The sequence below is a fragment of the Megalobrama amblycephala genome, linkage group LG17 (genome assembly GCF_018812025.1).
Source record: "Megalobrama amblycephala isolate DHTTF-2021 linkage group LG17, ASM1881202v1, whole genome shotgun sequence".
NCBI classification, from domain to species: Eukaryota; Metazoa; Chordata; class Actinopteri; order Cypriniformes; family Xenocyprididae; genus Megalobrama; species Megalobrama amblycephala.
In genome coordinates this window covers 26484421-26505754 of record NC_063060.1, presented here as the reverse complement: position 1 = coordinate 26505754, position 21334 = coordinate 26484421, and the positions used below count along the sequence as shown (strand labels likewise).

Sequence of the window (21334 nt, the reverse complement as noted above, 5' to 3'; positions counted from 1 at the left end):
TTTAGCCAGCTGGAAACGCTAGGCGCTCTGCTTAAAACGCCCGTCTGTGAGCGCTTGAGAGCGCTTCTGCAGCGCAGCGTTTTTTTCCGTTGAGGCGCTTTGTTGCTATGATACGGAATATCAGTTGGCCGGTGTTGTATTTGTCCCGCCCCTCCTCCACTCTGATTGGATGGCTGGCTAAAAAGTGACAGTGATGAGCGCAGCATTTTACTCAAAGTTGAACATTCTTCAACTTGAGGCGACCAGTAAAAAACGCCGAGCACTCAGCGCTTGAGCGTGAAAAAGACGCTCAGCGCCTCGTTACGCTCCTGGTGTTTAAAAAACGCGGCGTTCCCATTGAAAACAATTGAAAAAGTATGTTAGCAGCTGGAAAAAACGCTCTGGTGGACACACGGCCTTACCCTTGTGCAGTTTTATATTACATTTCTTCATTAATTAGAAAAGTCTGGATCTGAAAAGTTTTTAATGCGCAAAACCACATATTTTAAAGTGAACATTTTAAATACATTTTTAAATGGGTTTTACATGCTTTTAAAATGAAATCATGTTCTTAAAATGCTGTACTTGTGGTGAAATTCAAACAATTAATTTTTTTAAATCTAGAAAAGCTTTTCAGCCCCATTATTCAGTTGTTGGATAAACTAGGAATGGTCCTATTAGAGTTAAATCCCACTTGGCATGTTCAGAATGTGGTCATTTGGGCAATCGCTTATTTCTCCCTTTAGCGGTTTAATTTTATTAGGGGATCCTTGCATGTGTAGAATACCACCTGAAGCTCTGTGATACCAAACTCTGTTAGTTCAGTCGTTGACTAACCCTTGGAATCCACTTTATTTTCAACACCTCCACTCCTTTCCCAAAATTGTTTGTATTGGACTCTTAAATCAAATGTCTTGGTTGAACTTGAGCGGGCGGTTATGAAAATACAGCCCCCAGTGAGAGATAGCCATGAGGAAATGAGCACAATGTGCACAGGCCTCCTGTTCAAGACCCCTTTATGACAAGCAGACCCCTGTCTGTCTTTAGACCTAAAGCTCTCTCTCCCAGTTATTTATAATGCGAGTTAGTCCACACCCCACAAGCCACAAGTTAATTAATCACAGTTTGTTTTGGCAAGGTCTCGCTTTGTCTGCCTTTATCAGGTGGTATAAGAAGAGGATCTGATGCGACCGTTTTTTCCTTTTTTTTTGACATTGTCGGACATCCTCTGGCCTCAAGTGATTAGTACATGAAATAGACACACTTTTATCTGAGTCTGTTAAACAGTCGCCAATAGTGAGCCCATTCATTTCCTCATCTCATTTCCTGCAATTGCTCTGACATTTTCTTCAATTGACATCTTCTTTGTCCTAATTTTCCACACATTTCGGACATTTGTTGTAGATTTAGATGGTTTAAAGGCAACTGGAGTTACCAAAAGTTACCAAAAAGGCTTGTTAAAATTCTCTTTTTAATGTGAATTTTGAAGGCCATTAACTCATGACGCTCTGTTCTATGGAAAGTATGTTGGGAAAGGGGCTCTGCTGCTTTTTCTTCCCAAAAGCAGGACCTGTATTTTTAAATGACCCCTGTGTTCTCTTTACTGACTCGTGATTAGTCTTTTAAGTTTTCTTAAGGGGGCCTAATTTTTTCAAACCATCTGTACCTCTCGACAAGCTTTCCTTGTTAGTCATCCTCTTCAACCAATCTACTGCAATTTTCTTACTTAATCGTAAAAGACCTAAGAAAGAAGAAAAAAAACCTGAAAAATGATCCAATATCCTCATGTTTGTAAATGAATAATGATCCTGTTGAGTTGGGAGGGTCGTAAAAACAGACATCCATCGTGTGGCCACACTTACGGAAGCAGAAAAGAGGCAGCGTTCACAACATGTTTGTGGAAAATGCTTCTGCTGTCTGAGACTTGCTCAGTTCTTATAAAATAAAACCATTAAATGGCCCCTGAAAGGGATCTGGTATTGAAAATTTTTTTGATTGATTATTTGATGGCTTCTGAAAATTCACACTGTCTCCTGACACCTTTGAGCAGCTCAATGCTCCACTTCCTGGAGATTTCTCATTTGTATTGCTTTAAATGTTGTCGAAATGCCCTTTGGTAGCAGGCGGAATAGATAAGAAATGACAGCGAGGATCTGCGGGTCAGAGGCACAGGCATTCATCGTTGCCTTTACACATCTAGCTTTAAGAGGGGAGTGTGCTGGGAAATGGCCTCCGGGTAGGGTATCCCCTGACTCCTCTTGAGAAGGGGTGAACGGAGGCCTGAGTTCATGATTGATTGGTGCTGGTTCAGCCACACTGTTTTAAACTTTAACCACAGGTCAAAGCAGAGATGAAGTGAGACCTCTCACAGACAAAAGCCCCCTTTGACTCCCCAAACTCCTGATGTCCGGGAAGGGAATGTGTTGTTTGGCTATATGTAATTAGCCCTTTTGATATGGAATCAACATGTTGATAGGGAGATGTTTTTGGTACTGTGCAAAATTTGCAGTCTTCTATTAGATCTGCAGAATGTCTACATCTAAATGTTAGTTGTCCATAGAATATGCATTCATTATATTATGTTTCTTATGCTATTGCAGGTTTAGTAAGCCAGCTTCCATGTTTCTGGACCGAAACTTTAAGCGGCTTGCAAAAGTTACCAACTATTTACCTCCATTTGGATTTAAAACACAAGGTATGTATGCATTTTAAATAGATTCATTAAGGTGGACTTTGCCCTTTAACAACAATGTTCTCCAAATGCTTTAAAACGAGTTAATGGCATGAATCATTCTGAAGCACTTCTCTAGAGGACTACACTTAGTTTTTAGTTCCCGTTAATTTTTTTTCCCCCAAAATTTTTTATATTGTATCCCGCTTCCGCCTTCTATTTTGTCCTCTTTCTGTCCTCAAAAGCATGCAGGTAGAGGACTGTGGAGGGTTTTATTTTTCTTCCTCTCCCTTAAGATACGGTCTTGTTTCATTGCCACAGACTAGGGCTTTAGATATTGGGGGGGAAAAAAAGACTTTGCGATATTTTGTTTTTCTGCAATAAATATTGTGATATGAAAACGATTTCACCAGATGACTTCAATAGCTCTATTATTCATTCTATTAATCATTCTAGAATGATTGGGGTGATTTTATAGGGGATTGAATCTGCATAGAAAATAATAGATAAATTGCAAGCATAGATGAATACAATAGAACAAAGATTCAAATTAAATAAACAGTGCTTTATGTTTTTCAGATAAGTCTAATAGAATTCAGATACAGAAATTTGAATACATTTATGTAAATGTAAAATAACACTGCATAGTTTTCGTTGTATAACTTGCATATAAATAATAACTTTTGTAGCTTTAACAAAGATTTTTTTTTTCTTTGTATTTTGTTGTTTGATTAACATTAATTACAGACAGGATTAACTACAATCCCTATACTTGACATTGCATATTCCTGCGATGTGACTATTGCTGGGTTCAGACTACACAATATCAGCCCAGTTTTGGCACAATGTGTTTGACGTAGGGTGTTGTGGTGATTCATAAATAACAATTGCCGTCTGGATGCAATTATCAATCGTTTCATCTCGTATAGTATGTCATAGTGGACGACAACCAATGTCTGCGGCGCTTCACAACAGCGTCCCGACAGAAAGTCTAGCATGTTTAATTTTTTTCCGGTCCTCCATGACAGTTCCGTCACATCTGTGACATTGACCAATAAGAAGAAGCTCTTCCGTACACAGCTTTCAAACATGGCAAAACGAAAGAGAGACAGTCGTATTGGTGCTGCTACGTGGAATTAATAATTAATTGGCAACAATATTCTGATGTTTCCTCAAGGGACTACCATGACAGAGTGAAAGATAAATACTAGTGAATACTACACACATTCATACTATATAGAACATTATTTTTCCCTCCCCCATCCACACAATGCTAAACTGTTTAGTTTTGGTTGCTTGATAGACAAATAACACAAATAACATTTTGTATCTTTCTGTGATTGACACCTCATAGGAGGGCCATATTATCCTTCAAGCGCAAGAAAGCGCAACATTTCAGAAAATTTACTTTCCTTTGCATTATTTCTCATTTACTTCAAATTTCATTAGGTCTACTAAAATAATTTTATACCTATACTATAAATATCTTATTTACCATACTAAATGTAAACAGCAGTGTCTCTCTCATTGTTACAGAGTGTAATATAATTATATAATACTATTACTAATATAATACTATTAATTGAAATAGTCTGGTGCGACTTCTCACATCCAACAAGATATATGGAATAAAAAATCAGTAATTTAGGAACAAAACCAGCAACACTTGTGGCATGGAGTGGTTAGAAATAAACAAAAAAACTGGAGCTATATAACTTTATTTTGCCAAAAAAAATAAAAATCTCATTGTTACATACATTATTAGTTTTTAACATCTAGTGGAAGTATTTTCCCTTACTTTATGTTAGCTAATACAATCCCTGAATACATTTGTACACTCCTTTGTTTCTTGACAGACACCTGCAGCGCTTGTGCTCACACAGCTGGGCCACATTTGTCCAAGATGCCGTTTGAGCATCGGTAACGTTTAATGGCTGCATCGGACGCGTTTCGGTGGTTTAAATCGACGCTCGTGACTTAAAGTCGAGTGCTTTTATTGTAATTTAGGCAAGCGCGCTCATAATAGAAGTGATTGAGAGCGCGGCTCATGGTTGCATAGCAACGACAGACGCCACTGGAGCGAAAGCGCATTGGAAAGGAGAATGCGGCGCGGCCGCTTATGTGACGCGATATGTGAATGCCCCTTAGAACGGCGACTTTTTCTTTGCATATCAGACAGGTAGCAACTAGAGAATAATAATAATAATAATAATTTAGCGGGCCGGATTATGTTTTATTTTTGAGATCAGTTGCGGGCCGGTTAGAGGGGGTGGGCGGGCCGTAAATGGCCCGCGGGCCGGCAGTTTGAGACCACTGTTATAAAGTTTATATTTTGGAGGAGTCTCGCTGTCATTCGTTCTCCTGCATACTGCGCACATTAATATCTTCCCTCTTGCGCCCCCACATGTCACTTGTCCCGCAGAAGACTCTCGAAAATATTTAAGCAAAATGGACAAAATAGACCCCAATGAAATGAAACTGAATCAGAATCTAATGGAGAGCTTGTGAATCAGATTTGAATCAAATCTGGAATTCTGGGCTTATTATTGATACAGTTGCATTTTCTAAGCAAATTCACTCCCGTAAAGTCAAGAGAAAGCAGAAGCCTAATAATATATCACTGTTCGCAAAAATGAATCCCATCATAAACTTCAAATGCTTTAAACTGTTAGCATTCATGTTACTTTATAGTCGTAGGATGCCAAGCTATGATCTTTCTTACTATGATCGACCATTGGGAGTGACTCTGATATTGCTGTAGTATCTGAGAGAAAACCTCTGCAGTGTGTACGTGGCCAGATGTAATGCACAGTATGGCAGACATTTATGTACTTCAGTGATGTGGGGATTTTATCCCATTCAACAGAGAACAAGAACTTCATTCTACTGAGCTTTGTGAATGTATCAAAGAGAATGAGACCTTTGGAAAAGACCTGTAGATAAGGAAGCTGTTTCTTGAAACCAATTGGTTGCTAATGTAATCCTCCGTTGTCTGTTCAGTCTTTTTTCCCCTCCATCTGAAAAGATGATTACATCTTAGATTTTAGCACATTGTCAAATGTTCCAGCATTTGAGGGCAACGGGCACATAAGGGTACCTTGAATGTAACCTTTGTGTTCTGTTAAGGGCTGCCGTGTCCACACACATGAAGACTTTCAAAAGAGCAGGTCCCATGTTTACATTACACCTGGTTTCTGTTTTCTGCACGGATCGTGAGCCTAGCGTGACTTCGCTTTTAACTTTATTCATTTGGATAGGTGATACGTGTGGTTCTTGAATAGAGCTTGACAAAGGTTCTCGAGTCTTGGGCCAGAAAGGCATAAAAATAGATGTCTTATTTATGCACTACCAATTCTGATATAAGCGATCCCTGCGGCCACCTACGACTTTGTGATTTCTGCTCTTGATTACGTCGCCCTCAGTGGAAAACATTCAGTCAAAGCATTGCAGATGGTCGTGTCGACCGTAAGGTAATCCCAACATCCTTTATAGACGGGAGAACCAAATACCTCAAAGGAGAATAAACCATTAGGGCTGTTTTGACTGTAAGTTTGGCCTTTTAAGTGCCTTACAGTATTAAGTAGCCTCTTAAAGGTCTCCAGTGACTCAGGATGAAGTGTCACTCTAGTTCCGCTAATACTCACAATGAATTGTTTAAATAGCTTTTGAGCGTGTTTGATCAGTTTTTAAACTGAAAAGCTTCTTGACAAACATTACATGAAAGAAATGTCATTATGTGACTCGTTCTCTTAGAAGTCATGCTCCAGATGTTTTTTGCAATATTAGCCCCTCATGTTCTCAAAGTATTTGCATCATTTCTACTTTATTTCAGAGCATAATTTCCTCTTGCCAAAACAGTGTATGTTAAAGATGAGGGGCTCGTTTGTTTAAACTGCCAAGAGTGATACTTGGCTGAAATGTTTATGGCGTTTATCTGAAAACAATTCGAACCTATTGCTCTTCCCATTTCTTTACGAAACCCTGATATATATATATACATATAGATTTTTTTTCCGTTTCTTATTCCAGTGTGGTCCCGCCGCTGTTTTTGCAGCGTGTGGTGATGCTTGATGTGAGCCGTCAGCGCTTTGTCCAAACAATGACGGCTACTCCCTGATGCTTTTTAATCATTCAGGTCACAGTTTAGGGTCAATGCAGATTTCAAGCTCTTACGTTAGCTTTCGCACTATGCCGACTGTTGCATTTCTGGAGGATGAATCAATTTACAGGTCTTCACATGCTGTATTGTTGTAATCACAACCATTCACTTCAAACCAAACCACAGGACTACATTGGTACATCCTATTATGTTTGCCTCTCAATAACATACTGTCTATGGCAATAAAAAAGATAATCTCACATGTGAGCTCTTTGTTGTCAGGAACAGTAATGGTAGTCATTAGGGTAGATGCTTTCAAACCACCGGACGAGGAAAAAAAGGAATTATGTACAGATGTAGATTTGGCGCCTCACACGTACAGCAAAGTGCCTAGCAGACCTCCCAAAGTGTTTCCCTCCATGTTATGCCTTCTTGATTTTTATTCATTGGAATATAGTTAAGGTCAAAAAAGTACGTTGGGAACTTGGGCAAGTCCGTATATATTTGTGCTTATTGAATTAGCACTTTTTCAATCTGTTTTCTCATCTTTGGCCTTTTATAGTGTGCATACTGATGCTTTAGTCAATTCAATGGGTTACACTAATGCAACCTTACTAGGAAATCCGGTGTCTTCGCTGATATCAGGCGGTATAATCTGTGGCTTCCACGAATGCCTTCGAGGGTATCAGAGGAATGATCGCTATGACCAAACAGCTTTGTAAATTTATATCACGAGGTGACATACTGAGAGCATTAAATTGAAGTCTATGGCACAGGAATTTTACTTGTTTGCAAATGGCATTCCATTTTCCAGACTGTTTTTTCCAAGGTGTCAGTAACCTATTTTCAGTTGCTAATACAACTTCCAGGAGCCTCCAAGTAAATAATATAATCATGCTTCTCCATCAGACCACCAGGAGAAAATCATTTGAGTCAGATGAGAGCCGTAACCATCTAGAGATGTTTTTGTTTCATCTTTTTGTTCTTCCTTGTTCATCTCTCTCTACAGAAAGAATCATAGATGTTATATTATCTGCCACAAAGAATTATGGACTGGGACCAGATTTGGATAGGTATGTTTTTGAAATAATGCTTATGCTCACCAAGGCTGCATTTATTTCAGTAAAATATTAATAATATGAATATTATTACAATTTAAAATAACTTTTTTTATTTTTTTTTTTTTATTCCTGTGATGGTAAAGCTGAATTTTCAGCATCATTACTCCAGTCTTCAGTGTCACATGATCCTTCAGAAATAATTATAATATGCTGATTTCATACTCCAGAAACATTTATTATTATTGTCAATGTTGAGCAGTTGTGTGCAGTTAATACTTCTTTTTGTATGGATTCCAGGATGAAATGGAAATCTTTTTTAACAATGTAAATGTCTTTAAAGTCACTTTTGATCAGTTTAATGCATCCTTGCTGAATAAAAGTATTAATTTCTTTCAAAAAAATCGTATTGACTGTTTGTATATTTTAATGTGTATTATGCATAAAATGTTCTGAATGTCATGGTTTGCATAACGCATGTATATAGTGCATCATCTTTTTACCTGACCTTTTTAAAACTGCAGTTATAGGCAATATCAGGCTAGGTTGTGTCAGTTCTAATAGCTGAATATGGTTGTAAAGATGTATGCAGGTTTTGGAGTAATGCCACCTGTTTTCTCATATGTTCTCTTTGCAGTTTGAGTTGTAAAAGATGTATAATAGTAGGTAATGGCGGTATCCTTAGCAACAAGTCTTTAGGATCCCGCATCGACGAATATGATGTTGTAGTAAGGTGAGTGTCCACAAAGTCAACTTGTTCTGCCTTTTTAATGACCAAATCAATAAACTGAACAAACAAAAGGATTGTAGAGACAAATGCAGCTGATTTGCATTTTTTTTTAGGCTCAACGAGGCCCCAGTGAATGGTTACACCAGGGATGTAGGTACTAAGACCACCATGAGGATAACCTATCCCGAGGGGGCCATCCAGAAGCCTGAACGCTATGAAAAAGATTCCCTCTTTGTCTTTTCTGCTTTCAAACCTCTCGACTTTAAATGGCTGAGACAGATGGTCTTCAGAGAGAAGCTGGTAAGACCTTGTTTCCCTCAGTTAAATCTGTACTTATTTATTTTTTACTTATTTGTTAAGGTCTCCTTATTCATTTGAGTTTGAGGTAGAAAGATTCCAGTTGTTTTTATAGACCATTTTCTGCACTAACTTTTTTCTGTCCCTTTTATTATACTCGAAGTCATTTATGAATTCAGAGTAATGTTAATATTGCCCTCTAACAAAAAATACTGCATTGTAATTTTTGTGGTTAAAGGATTTTGATTGGGAATAGTTATTGAAGAAGAGGCTTTTATTGTTCAAGGTCTTTCATCTCATTTTTAGCATGTGGTAAAACATTCTCCTTCCAGGTTTGACTGACATCTAGTGAATAGCCTCTTAATCAGGAGGGTCGGCCCGTCTGAATGAGCTCTCTCTTATCTCACACAGTTTTAATGACTCTGCCTCCATCCCATTTCTTATCACACAAAGAGCAAGCACAAGCACTCCGTTCTCCTCTGGAGTTGGCTGACTCGGCTACTCAAGGACATGTTTTTTTCTTTTCTAGTCGTCTGTCATGTAATCGTGGTCAAGGCGTTTGGTTCAGTGTGTGTGGTTTCCCCCGTAATCTCCCTTTTCCAATATACTTGTCTTCCTCAGCCACACACCTGCTTGTTTTCCCCTGTTGTCAAGTGGGAATCTGGCGGCAATGTGCCTCAGGAGCTCCCGGCCAACACAGCTGCTGGGCTTTCAGGGGACCAGCGCTGTATTTTTTTACAGGGTGACATTTGTCAATGTGCAAGAGACTCGGCGGAGGAAGAAAAATAGAGAGCTATTTGATTACCTCCCTCCCCTCTGGCCCATGAAAAGAGCCAGATTTGTCTGAACATCTGATCGTAACAAGCTGGACAGTGGAAAGTGCTCAGATAATTGATCTGCCCTCTGGCTTCTGATACATTGGCTTTGATCTCATGGAAGGAAGAATTTCCTTTAGCAAATGAGGGGTCAAGAAAGCTCCAATGTGTCTGCCATAATGTTAGAAACAGCGTTCAGAGGATGATGACTGGTGAAAACCATAGTATTGGTTAACAAAATAGCTTTTTTTATAAAAAAAAATGGAAAATTGAATGTTCATGCCATACTGGAATCTAACAGGGAGATTCTTGGTTGTAAAAATGGTTGTAAATGGGCAGTATTTAGTAGGGCTGGGTAAAAAAATATCGATTTCTCAATTTTAATCGATTCTCATTTTTACGAACCGATATCGATTCTTAAATCCCAAGAATTGATTAGTCTAGTTTTCAGTTGATGAATGAGCAGAATATGTAGCACCTCCCATCCAATAAATCGCAATAATCTTTGTGCTTTGTTTCTTTTGATATGAAGCAAAGTCTCAGATTTCAAATGACGTCCATCTTATTATGAGATTCAAAAAATAAATACCGTTTTGGCGCGGTTTAATATGACGAGACAGATCGTTTTAGCACCTCAGTTAAAGAGAAGCGGCAACATGGAGTGCATGTGAACATCCTCTCCTCCACTTTAATACCAGTTACAGCGCAAAATAAACATGACTAAACATCTGGTATGTTAAAATATACAGTACATCTTACCGAAACCCATATCATGTCTCGTGTAATAGCTCAATCAGTGTTTCAACCTCGGAAAGACGTCAATAAAACGGCTTGTAAACAATGTCCCGTAACGTCACATTTACCTCAGAAAAACATATTCAGTGACTATAAAGTCATTAGTCAGCTAGAAAAGTGAACTCTAGAAAGCAACATTCTGATAAATATAGCTGTGCACCATTACATATTCATTATAATTTTTAATGTTCTTCAATATTTAATGCATGTTTGAATAAATCAATTATGACAGCCGCGATTTAAATGTTTATATTTCAAAAAAACGAACTGGAGTAGAAATATGATTATGTAATTCTAAACTTTTATAATAAAACATCATTGAGTGTAATTTAAGTGTTTGTATATAAATAAGTTAATTTAACCTTCAATATTATTATAGTAGTACCAACTGACTCCCATGTGTAGTTTACAGCATTAGTTGAGAGATTTTTTTCCTCTAGAAAATTTGCCATGTACTTTAACTGAAATACTACATCCAAAATAATCGAATCGAATCGAAATTGTAATCAAATCGAATCGAAAGCATGTGAATAGTAATCGAATCGTGAAAATTGTGTCAATACCCAGCCCTAGTATTTAGACATATAATACCCAACATAGCTATTTGTTACTTAAAAAAAAGACAAGCATGACTCTTAACTGCTCGTCATATAAAGCTTTGGTGTGTAACTTGTCCACAGTGAATTAGGTTTTAGGTTTTCTGCAAACCAGAAATCTGCTTATTGGAACGTTTACATGCACGTGTTGCCGGCTTATTATAAACTTACACGTATATGTGTCTCCTCCAATAAGAAGGTGTCTGCATCTTTCCATTACTTTACTTCTCCCACACAATGCATACTCTTCAAAATCCTGTAAAAATGGTGCTTATGCTTTTACATGACAACTTAAAGGTGCCCTCGAATGAAAAATTTTATTTATCTTGGCATAGTCAAATAACAAGAGTTCAGTACATGGAAATGACATACAGTGAGTCTCAAACACCATTGTTTCCTCCTCCTTATATAAATCTCATTTGTTTAAAAGACCTCCGAAGAACAGGCAAATCTCAACATAACACCGACTGTTACGTAACAGTCGGGATCATTAATATGTACGCCCATGTTCCCAACATTATGAAAGGCATTAGACAAAGGCAGCCAGTAACGTCTGGATCTGCACAGGTGAATCAACAGACTAGGTAAGCAAGCAAGAACAATAGCGAAAAATGGCAGATGGAGCAATAATAACTGACATGATCCATGATATCATGATATTTTTAGTGATATTTGTAAATTGTCTTTCTAAATGTTTCATTAGCATGTTGCTAATGTACTGTTAAATGTGGTTAAAGTTACTTTCATTATTAAACACTTGCAGTCTGTATAATGCATAAACACAACTTCATTCTTTATAAATCTCTCCAACAGTGTAGCATTAGCCGTTAGCCACGGAGCACAGCCTCAAATTCATTCAGAATCAAATGTAAACAATATAACAGTATACAATACTCACATAATCCGACGCATGCATGCCGCCTGCATGACAAACACTTTGTAAAGATCCATTTGAGGGTTATATTAGCTGTGTGAACTTTGTTTATGCACTGTTCAAGGCAAGCGCGAGCTCCGTGGGCGTGGAGCACGAAAATTAAGGGGCCAGTAGCCCTGAATCGGCTCATTTATAATGATGCCCCAAAATAGGCAGTTAAAAAAATGAATTAAAAAAAAATCTATGGGGTATTTTGAGCTGAAACTTCACAGACACATTCAGGGGACACCTTAGACTTATATTACATCTTTTTAAAAAAAGTTCTAGGGCACCTTTAATTTACGTTCTCCAGCTGAAACGCATGTTTTAAACTACTTTCTCTCGGTGTTAAGAGAGAAAGATGTTAAGATGTATTGAGAATGTTTTTGCATTTACCTTGCTGGAGAGCCTTCTGTGAATGCAAGCTGGAATGCTGGACAATTCGATCCTTGCATCAGAATCAAGAAACCATGCCAGAATGAATCCTGGAATTTTGGGAAATTTTTCAAAAATTTTCTCGAATCTCTGTATGAAAGAGGCTAATAATTCCTCAGATCACGTAACTCGTTGAAGAAAGATTTGCTTTAACTTTTCTAAGCAATCACATTAAAACAGTTGGATTTTTGTCCGATGGATAGTAAAATAGGCCTTACGATGAAGGAGGGACCCAAGCCATATCTAGAAACAGAATATTGCATAGACCACCCAGAATACCCTAGCGACCACATAGCAATTGACATAAACCACTAAGAACACCTTAGCAACTGCATAAAAACCCCTGGCAGCGATTTTTGTTCAGGCAAGCAGCACTCAGATTTTCTTCCGAAAATGTAAAAATGCCGTTCCTGATTGTTTTTCTTCCTCCGGCAGACAGCCACAGCTGTAAAAGATGTTTATATCCAGCTAGTCTACGTGACCTCCCGTGTATGTATTAAGTTGTAAGAGTATCATGTTTAAAGTGGGGTTTTTAACCGATTGTCACTTGACAAATGAAGCCCATCACTATTGTGAATTCTTACAGATGAAAAACGACTGACTTCTATTCTTCTCTCTTGATCAACGTCGAGACTCCGAGAGCCCCTCGCATTCCCTCGCTCCCTTCTCAAACAGTTTAACTTTGGCTGTGTTTATTTTTAACTGGCGAAGGATGGTATTTTAGGGCCCGATGAAAATCTGACTAAGCGTTTATCTAGTTTATGCGCTCTATACGTACCACAGATGTTTCTTTGAGTAATCTCTAAACAATAACAGCCATTCATCACCATGCTTAATCACACATAATCTTATCAAACACTGTGTCCCTAACAACAGTATACAGTTCATCTCATGTTTGAAAACAAATACATTCCCTGCAGGCCGCTTCCAAGTCTTATTTAGATCTTACGACATATCTTTGAACATATCATCGCTGCAATGAAAATCCCGTTGAGTGACTTGTGGTGATGTTGCTGCTGCTTTGCCAAAATATAAACGCTTCCTTTTATTGGCAGAAACCTGGTGGCGAAATGGAAAACACTTTGTTTTTGTAAGCGGTGACAACAGCGATTGAGATCCATTGTGTGGCGACTTCTTTCATTTGGAGATGAACGCATAAAGACATGTGCGACTGTGTGGGCAGTTGGCTTTAGAAAGGCGCATAGCTTTAGACTTCGGTGTAATCCTCAACTAGCGCTGACTCCTCACTCTCTTCATCTCAAACAGTCACACTGATGTAACTTTGAACAGTGGCTGCTCGCTGCTTTGAAGGTTTTTTTCCCCTCTCTGCTGCTCTTTTGTACATTGTGGACACTCACGGGTGGAAAGAATGCCAACCTATTCAGTTCGTATTGACAGAACAGTAGACGGATGCCTTCCCAGCATTGAAGAACCTTGCTGGAGTTCACCTGAATATTTTGCCATGAGGCATGAGCGCACATTGGAAAGGACCTGTTAGTCAAATTATTACATTTTGATGAAAGATTGACATATTTATTAGGACATATTCATTATCTTAATGCATGTTATTGGTCTTATACAGTGCTTCAGTCATAACATTTATTTGTAGGCCAAAAAAACCAGGAACAAATTGGCATTTTAACTTTCAGTTCCATCATTCTGAAGTCAATGGGTTTTTTAAAGGAGTTTTTGATCTGTGGTGAACACAAACTCACTCATTTTCACTTTTTATTCTACAACATAAAATACAGCGGCATTAAAAATCACGCCAAACAGGTACTCACTAGTCCACTTATAGCCCCATTGCCTTTATAATCACGCTTTTGCAAACTCTTCTGTTGTTTTTATATATATATATATAAAAAATATATATAAAATTCCATTGTTGGAATTTTAATGATGGTTACACTGAAGTCATGTGACCACTGTGTAGTTCATTTATAGCCTATGTTTAGCTTTTTTATTTCTGGTGATTCTATTTAGGCTTCAAAATTCATTATAGTTGTGTAAGAATCATTAACTTTTGTTAATTACAGAGTTTTTTGCTTCTGCAATAATCAAAAGCCTATGGAAAAATCCTATTTATTTTTTGTCAAGGGGAACCAGGGTGATGATGACTTTCAGGTTGACTGAAAAAATACAGTATGTCATCACTTTCGGCAATCTATAGTGAACAGTTTATACATACGTTCATTTTTATTTTTTACCTTATAATCTTGAGTTTAAAAGTCACATCTTGATATTCGTGACAATTCAAAGTCAAAATTATTTTCTGTGGTCATTTGAGCTTGTTTTGAACTGGAAACATTACTTTTACACTCAACACGATTTGTTAACTTCAGTCTACTCCAGAAACGTGTCACACTTTTCTCTTGATTTCACCTATTTTAGTCATTCAAAATGGATTAACGCTTCAGAGGTCACTGATGTAAGAACACATGAAGGAGCCTGATTTGAAAATAGGCAGCGGGCCAGCCGTCATGTGCGATAAGAGCGTACTGAATTAACGAGTCCTAGAGGTCGCAGAGGAGCATGTGGCTCCCACGATAATTATTTTCATTCAGAATACCATTGACTAGGTAATCCTCTGGCTTCTGTTTGAATATATTTACCCATCACTTCCTTCTTCCATATGTCTTAATCCCTTATTATTTCAGCCTTACATGGTAAGAGCGAGGCAAAAGTGTGTCACTTATCAGACACTCCTTCAGGCTCCTGCTTTTGGCATTTATTGAAGGTACTTTCCGTGTCGGCGTGTTGCATAGCATTGCCAGTTGTATAATGCTTGCCCGTTGTATTTTGTGGTTTAGTCTGTAGTAGCTTTATTTGCATGCCAAAATTCAACTCTTGGAGAACACACTGTTGTGTGCATGACTTTATCTCTGTTGACGCCTGTGGAGAGCGTGCCTTTGTTTACTCATGAGTCACCTTTTCTGAAGGATTTATGTCACTTTTGCATAATCTTAAAGGCATAGTTCACCCAAAAATGAAATCATTTTTTCCAAACGTTTGCTCATCCTGGGGAAATTAAAAATCAATCCTGGGCAGTCTTTTTAATATAAAGAGGACCAAAACAAGCAAAAAGCAACATAAGTACTACTAATAAAAAGTACTAAGGCTTGTTCACTATATTCAAGTCTTCAAAGTCGATAGCTTTGTGTGAGAAATGGACTGACATTTGTTTCTATTGCCTGAAATTGTTGCCATCTGCCCTACCTGGTGTTCATGAGAGAAATAGCGATTACTGATTCATGAAGGAGTCATTCTTTGCATTCTTTGCAATGAATCCGTTGATCCAGTTCACAAAACTGCTCTAAATGAGTCATTCATTGATTTGAACAGCCCACTAGAAGGGAAGATTATCAGGGAATAATGATGCATAATGAATAATAATCAGGGAATAATCGTGTATTCTTTTTGAAGCTTGAAATAGGTTTCATGAGACCTTTCATTATTTGTCAGGTTTTTTTTTTTTTTTTTTTTTTTTGACTTTTGATTATTGAGAGTCAGCACTTTTGATCTCTTTGTAGCTTGATTGCAAGTCAGCATTTTCATGCCCTTTGTAGTGGTGTTTTTGTAAAAACGTGTCTGTTTTTAGAGTTTGATGCAGGTGTTGTCTCTCCTTTTGACCCAATGGGACAGCAAGCCAGGGGTTAACAAGGGGACATGGATGTTTGCTTCTGAACATGCCAACAGCCAGTCTTTCATCTACCAAACAGTCACTTGTATGTATCTGTATTACATTTGAGGTAATAAAAAGGTGCCAGACCTTTAACCAGTCATTTGACATGCTTAGGGTAGTCTCAGTCTCAGATGACATGGCCATGGAGCATCCACAGGCCATTTGCAGACCATTTCATAATCACTCTCTCTAATCTGATTGGCTGACTTTTCACAGTCTACCCAGAACCAAGCTGACTTTAGAAGAAGCCATTTTGAGGATGAAATATTACTGGAATTGCCAAGGTTAGTAGCACCAAGATATGCAGAGTCTTGTTTGAGGAACTGTATATTCTGCTTTGTGGCTGCGAAAACCAGTACTTGTTGCTTTTAGAGCACAAACTGGGGCTATTTTAGGACTTCAGACAACTCCCATACCTAAATGGCACATAATGATGAGATGAATTTTGATTGTTCATATGCAATGCGAATACAACCTTATACTTTATGCTCAATGCTCTGGCAACACAAGATTATACTTGGGGTAATGTTTTTCCCATCAAAAGCCCTATTCGTGTGGGATTAGTATTAACTGGTGACCTCTAGTCATTTGTAATAATCGCGGAGGTTGTCTGTGACCTTAATCCTGTGCGAATCTTCCATGTCTGTAATTTGTAAAGTAAAAAGTCCCTCGCAAATGACCTACCATATTTCGCCGAACACTGGGGTCCTGTGATAATACAGTATTAGTCCCATGTGAATCGGCATCTCTGTGATTTGGCCAGGATTTGGCGGGGTCGTATATCATTTTTTGCAAGGTTTTTGTTTCCTGTGCACCTTTTTATCCATCTTTCGCAAAGAATGGAGTGTTTTAATAGTATTTTGGCTGCTGGGTCATATCGCTATACACCATACAACTATACAATTTGCAGAGAGAGAACGCTGAAAATCATCAGAAGAGCATGTGGTAAGGAACATTCTTCTGTTTATGAGATATCATACAGCTAGAACTACATGTTACGCAAAGCCTTGACATCATATCCGGGAGATGAGTCAGTAATTTTGAGTAAAATTGCAGGCTTCGCTTATCCTGTACAAATGCGCCACACAAAATTCAGATGTGTGTGGGGTGGGGTGGGGGGGTTATTTCTAAATCACACGAGGTCCCCAAATAATACTAATCCCGTGCGAATAGGGCTAAACACGCAGTTTACTTTTTTGATTTTCCTTCTACTAACAAGCTTTTTCTAAAGCCTGAGTGGGGTCAATTGACCCAGTTGTCCTGTTTGCTGCCTCAAAGTGTGAAGATGCATACACAGGATGACCCAAGTATGTCTGTAAAGCAGAAAGTCATGGCTCTCAAGGCAAAGAAGGTCAGAACAAGGACAAAGGCAACAAAAATGAGCAAATAGCTCAGATTCTTGCTAACAAAAGGAGTGTCATCTGAGTATCCTATAGAGTTTGGATTCCTGACCCGGTCAAGAGCAACGGGATCTAGATTTTGTGAACCTGACCTGCTCTGGATGAGTGCTTCACGAAATGTGCACATTTCTGCTGGGGCCCTCAGAGTAAACCTTCAGCGCTTTATATACAAACTGAAGTTCATATGAATCATGCAGAGCCTGGAGTGAAATGGTTTGCCAGTGCAGGTTTACACTTCTTATCAGGCTTCAGCTCTGACTGTGGTGGTATAAATTTGCATGTTGATATGTCACAGCCTAGCTGCAGTTGCAAATTTGTCATCCGGCCTGATATGTTTATAGGCATTCAGAGCATGGCAACTAGAGCAGCAGGAACAACATCTGTCCGACAGCGTGCCTGAGCCTCTAGAAGACAGGCTTTGATTGCAGCTCAGTCGGCTAGAGCACACACCATAAAAAAGATCATTTCACTTTAACAGTGTACCTCCCAAGTTTATTGACCTTTTAAATATAACCCTAAAGATAAACAGGAAACTTTTTCAAAATAGCCTGTTTTCCTCTGCTTGAACTGTGTGTATGCAGTATCTTGAGATACGGAGAGAAAGGATTGCGATTATTTGGAGGAAAACAACTACATTTTTCACACAAGACAAAGGAACCCTTGGCTATTTTCTCGCGAGCACCTGTGGAATGGTCCATTGACAACCTGTTGCCCCTCTGTGACCAGATAAGATTTCCTTGTGCATCATTTTTGAAAGGAAGTCCCAGTGCAGAAGTTTCTCATCGAATCTGACCATGTCAAGTGTAAACCTGATCAAAGCAATACTTGAGGTCCCCCCCTTTAAAGGAGTAAGCATTAAATTACACGGATACAGTTTCTTATCCGTTAGGAATGCAGAGGAAGTTTTTGATCTTTAGTGTTTCTAAGGGCCTATTTACACCTGGTTACTTTATGCATTTTCTCTGATTGGATAGCTATCTGATTGTGAAAAGACCAGGCGTAAATGCCCTCCGAAACGCTTTAAATTTGATTGCTCAAACCACTTCAGTAGGTGGTTTGAGACACATTCCAAACTAAACTGGACAAGTATAAGTGCATCTCATTGTTGAAACCACATATTTAAATTTTACTCCTCCCAAAATATAAAAAAATAAATGTGTGAGTATTTTAAAGGCTATATATGATGTTATAGCCAGATATGACGGTAACGCTGACGCTCAAAACACAATCATCTTCATTAAAGGTCCCGTTTTTCGTGGTTTTTTGAAGCTTTGATTGTGTTTATAGTGTGCAATATAACATGTGTTCATGTTTCGCGTGTAAAAAAACACAGTATTTTTCACATAATTTACTTATCTGTATACCGCTGTTTCCACTGTCATAAAAACGGGCTGATGACTTCCTTGTTCTATGAAGTCCCTCCTTCAGAAATACGTAACGAGTTCTGATTGTGCCAGCGGTTCCTGTGTTGTGATTCGACAGCAGTTTAGCGCATCTTGCCCGGAAAGGTCACGCCTCTTACCATAACATGGAGATGCACGCGCCCAGTGTTATTGTAAACATGTCTTTAATTTTACCCTATCAATTTGAGCCGGAATCAGACCCGGTGATTGGACTGCGGGATGAAAATAACAGCGTTTCGACGACATGGCGACAAACACACTCTACAAACGCAACTCTTGTGTATTCCTGTGGGCGGAGGTTAGCCAAAAAACTGTTTTAGTGACGTCATTAAAGAAGGAAGTAGAGGGATGTAGTCCAAACTGGCCGTTCGATGTAGGCGACTTCTGTTAAATAAAATATCTCGCTTGGCATTGAACTTTGAGCTTTAAAATTTTACAGATTTTATTTATACTCTAACAACAACATTACACACTAACTAAAGTTTGAAACATGGGATCACGAAGAACTGTTTTGCGGAGACACATTTATGTGGCCAAGTGTAAATGGAACCGTTTTAACAAATCCGATAGATATCCATTAAAACACATGAAGTGACCAGGTGTAAAATGGCCCTATGTGTTTTCTGCATGCTATATCTGCGACAGTTTTGCTGGTTAGAAAAACAACAACAAAAAAACTAATTTCTAGGTTGTATGCCTTCTATACAAGTGATCTAGAGCACTTTCCTTGTTGTGTTTAACTAAAACTATAAAAAATTGTTTTCATTATTTAAAATAAATCTGAAATAAACTGTTAATATTAGATGAAAAACTTCAATTTAAATGATAGTTAGAAATGTTGCCATGGCAACTAATTGAAATAATATAAGTTTAAGTTGTGCAAAACTGAAATAAAAAAAAAATATATATATATATATATATATATATATATATATATATATATATATATATATATATATATATATATATATATACATTACCTTTAAAATAAGGTTAAATAAAAATAATTAAACTAATAAAAATGCAAAAGCACACAACAAAAATTGCTAACACTTAAACTAAAAGTAAAACTGTGAATATAAATAAAAGTTAATTTAAAATATTAGTAAATACTGTAGTAGTATATAAATCTAAACTAACTTTTTCCATGGTGATTGATGTACTGTCTACTATATTTAAAGGGTCATGAAACACAAAAACAACACAATATTTGTAATATAAATATTTTGATAAATTTTTGGACTATTTTCTTCTGGTTTTGACCCTTCACATTTTTGAAAACTGTACTGAGAATTGACCTGTATTTCTGAAATACGGTGTTTTGTTACACTCCATCCCCCTGCATTTGATTGCACAGCGCTGAGCCCTGAAGACGCCAGATTTCTCTTCTCATTGTGCATTAACTTTTTGGCTTGCAGGTTCTTTATAATGAAGTTTGGCTTTTATAGTTGTTGCTTTTTCTCGCTATCTAAGCCATACGTTTGCATAACATGGAAGAAATCAGAAGTGTTTATACTGATGTCAAAATAAAACAAATCAGATACCTTTCACACTGTTTCAAACTTCAATGCAGATAACATCAACTACCACATACCTGTACTCCTCCCTGAAACTTAAGATCTTAAATGCAAATTTGTCAAGCACTAAATGTAATTTTGTTTTGACAAACATTACATGTAATTTCCATGTTTTTTTTTCTTTTTTGATAATCCGTTTCATTTGGATGTACGTCACAATAAGAAAAGCTCTCCGGTTTCATCACGGCTTGTCATAAAAATATCATTGGAAAACATGGTGGCTTATTTTTGCATGTTAAATGCTGTAATTGAAGTTCAGCCTCTGTACTCCTTGTTTGTCAATGCTAATATTTTTTTTGTCATCAGAAAACCCTCCACTAGTGTTCCTGGGAAGATTTTTCTCACCGCACATCTGCAGTTAGGAACAGGTTTTCCCAGCCACCGCTGAACGTTCACCCTGACCTCTCGTTTCCAGCAGCTGACAGAGGGAGAGGTCGGCGATGTGGCCTGTGATTTTTATGGAGTGATTTAACACTCGGCGGCCATGCTAGAAGCTTGTTAAGGGCGTGCTGAGGCTGCGTTCGGGAATTGAGAGGCCTCTCTCACCTGCTGCTTTATTGGATAGATCAGTTACAGAGGCCGTCCTGTTTGACAAGAGTGTGGCGGTTGTTAAAGTTCCTGCACTGCAGACGACTTGTGGTTTTGAGGGTTTGGAGAGGTGATCAATCAGGGTATCTCACTCACTTTTTCTTTCTCTGCACTCCTGACTGTGATTCCCTGGAATGCCGATGAGAGGTCTGGAGTAAAGCCAGGCGGAACCAATGTAGATGATGTCAACAATGGAGCTATGTTTAGAATGACCTTGTCTAACTTTGGTGGGATTGTAATGCAAACCAGAATCAGGCTGGTGCAGTGCTCTGAAAACAGTTGTCAATAAGAAAATC

The 21334-nt window shown here is 38.1% G+C and overlaps 1 protein-coding gene across 6 annotated transcripts in view; it reads left to right on the top strand.

Annotated features, from left to right (window-relative positions):
- st3gal3b (ST3 beta-galactoside alpha-2,3-sialyltransferase 3b) overlaps positions 1 to 21334 on the top strand; it is a 70910-nt gene that overhangs the window by 32536 nt on the left and 17040 nt on the right. For all 6 annotated transcript variants that reach the window (XM_048164452.1, XM_048164455.1, XM_048164454.1 and 3 more), the window contains 4 exons: positions 2580 to 2674; positions 7759 to 7822; positions 8445 to 8540; positions 8651 to 8837. In XM_048164452.1, coding sequence (XP_048020409.1) covers positions 2580 to 2674; positions 7759 to 7822; positions 8445 to 8540; positions 8651 to 8837 — 442 coding nt within the window. The remainder of the gene's footprint in view (positions 1 to 2579; positions 2675 to 7758; positions 7823 to 8444; positions 8541 to 8650; positions 8838 to 21334) is intronic.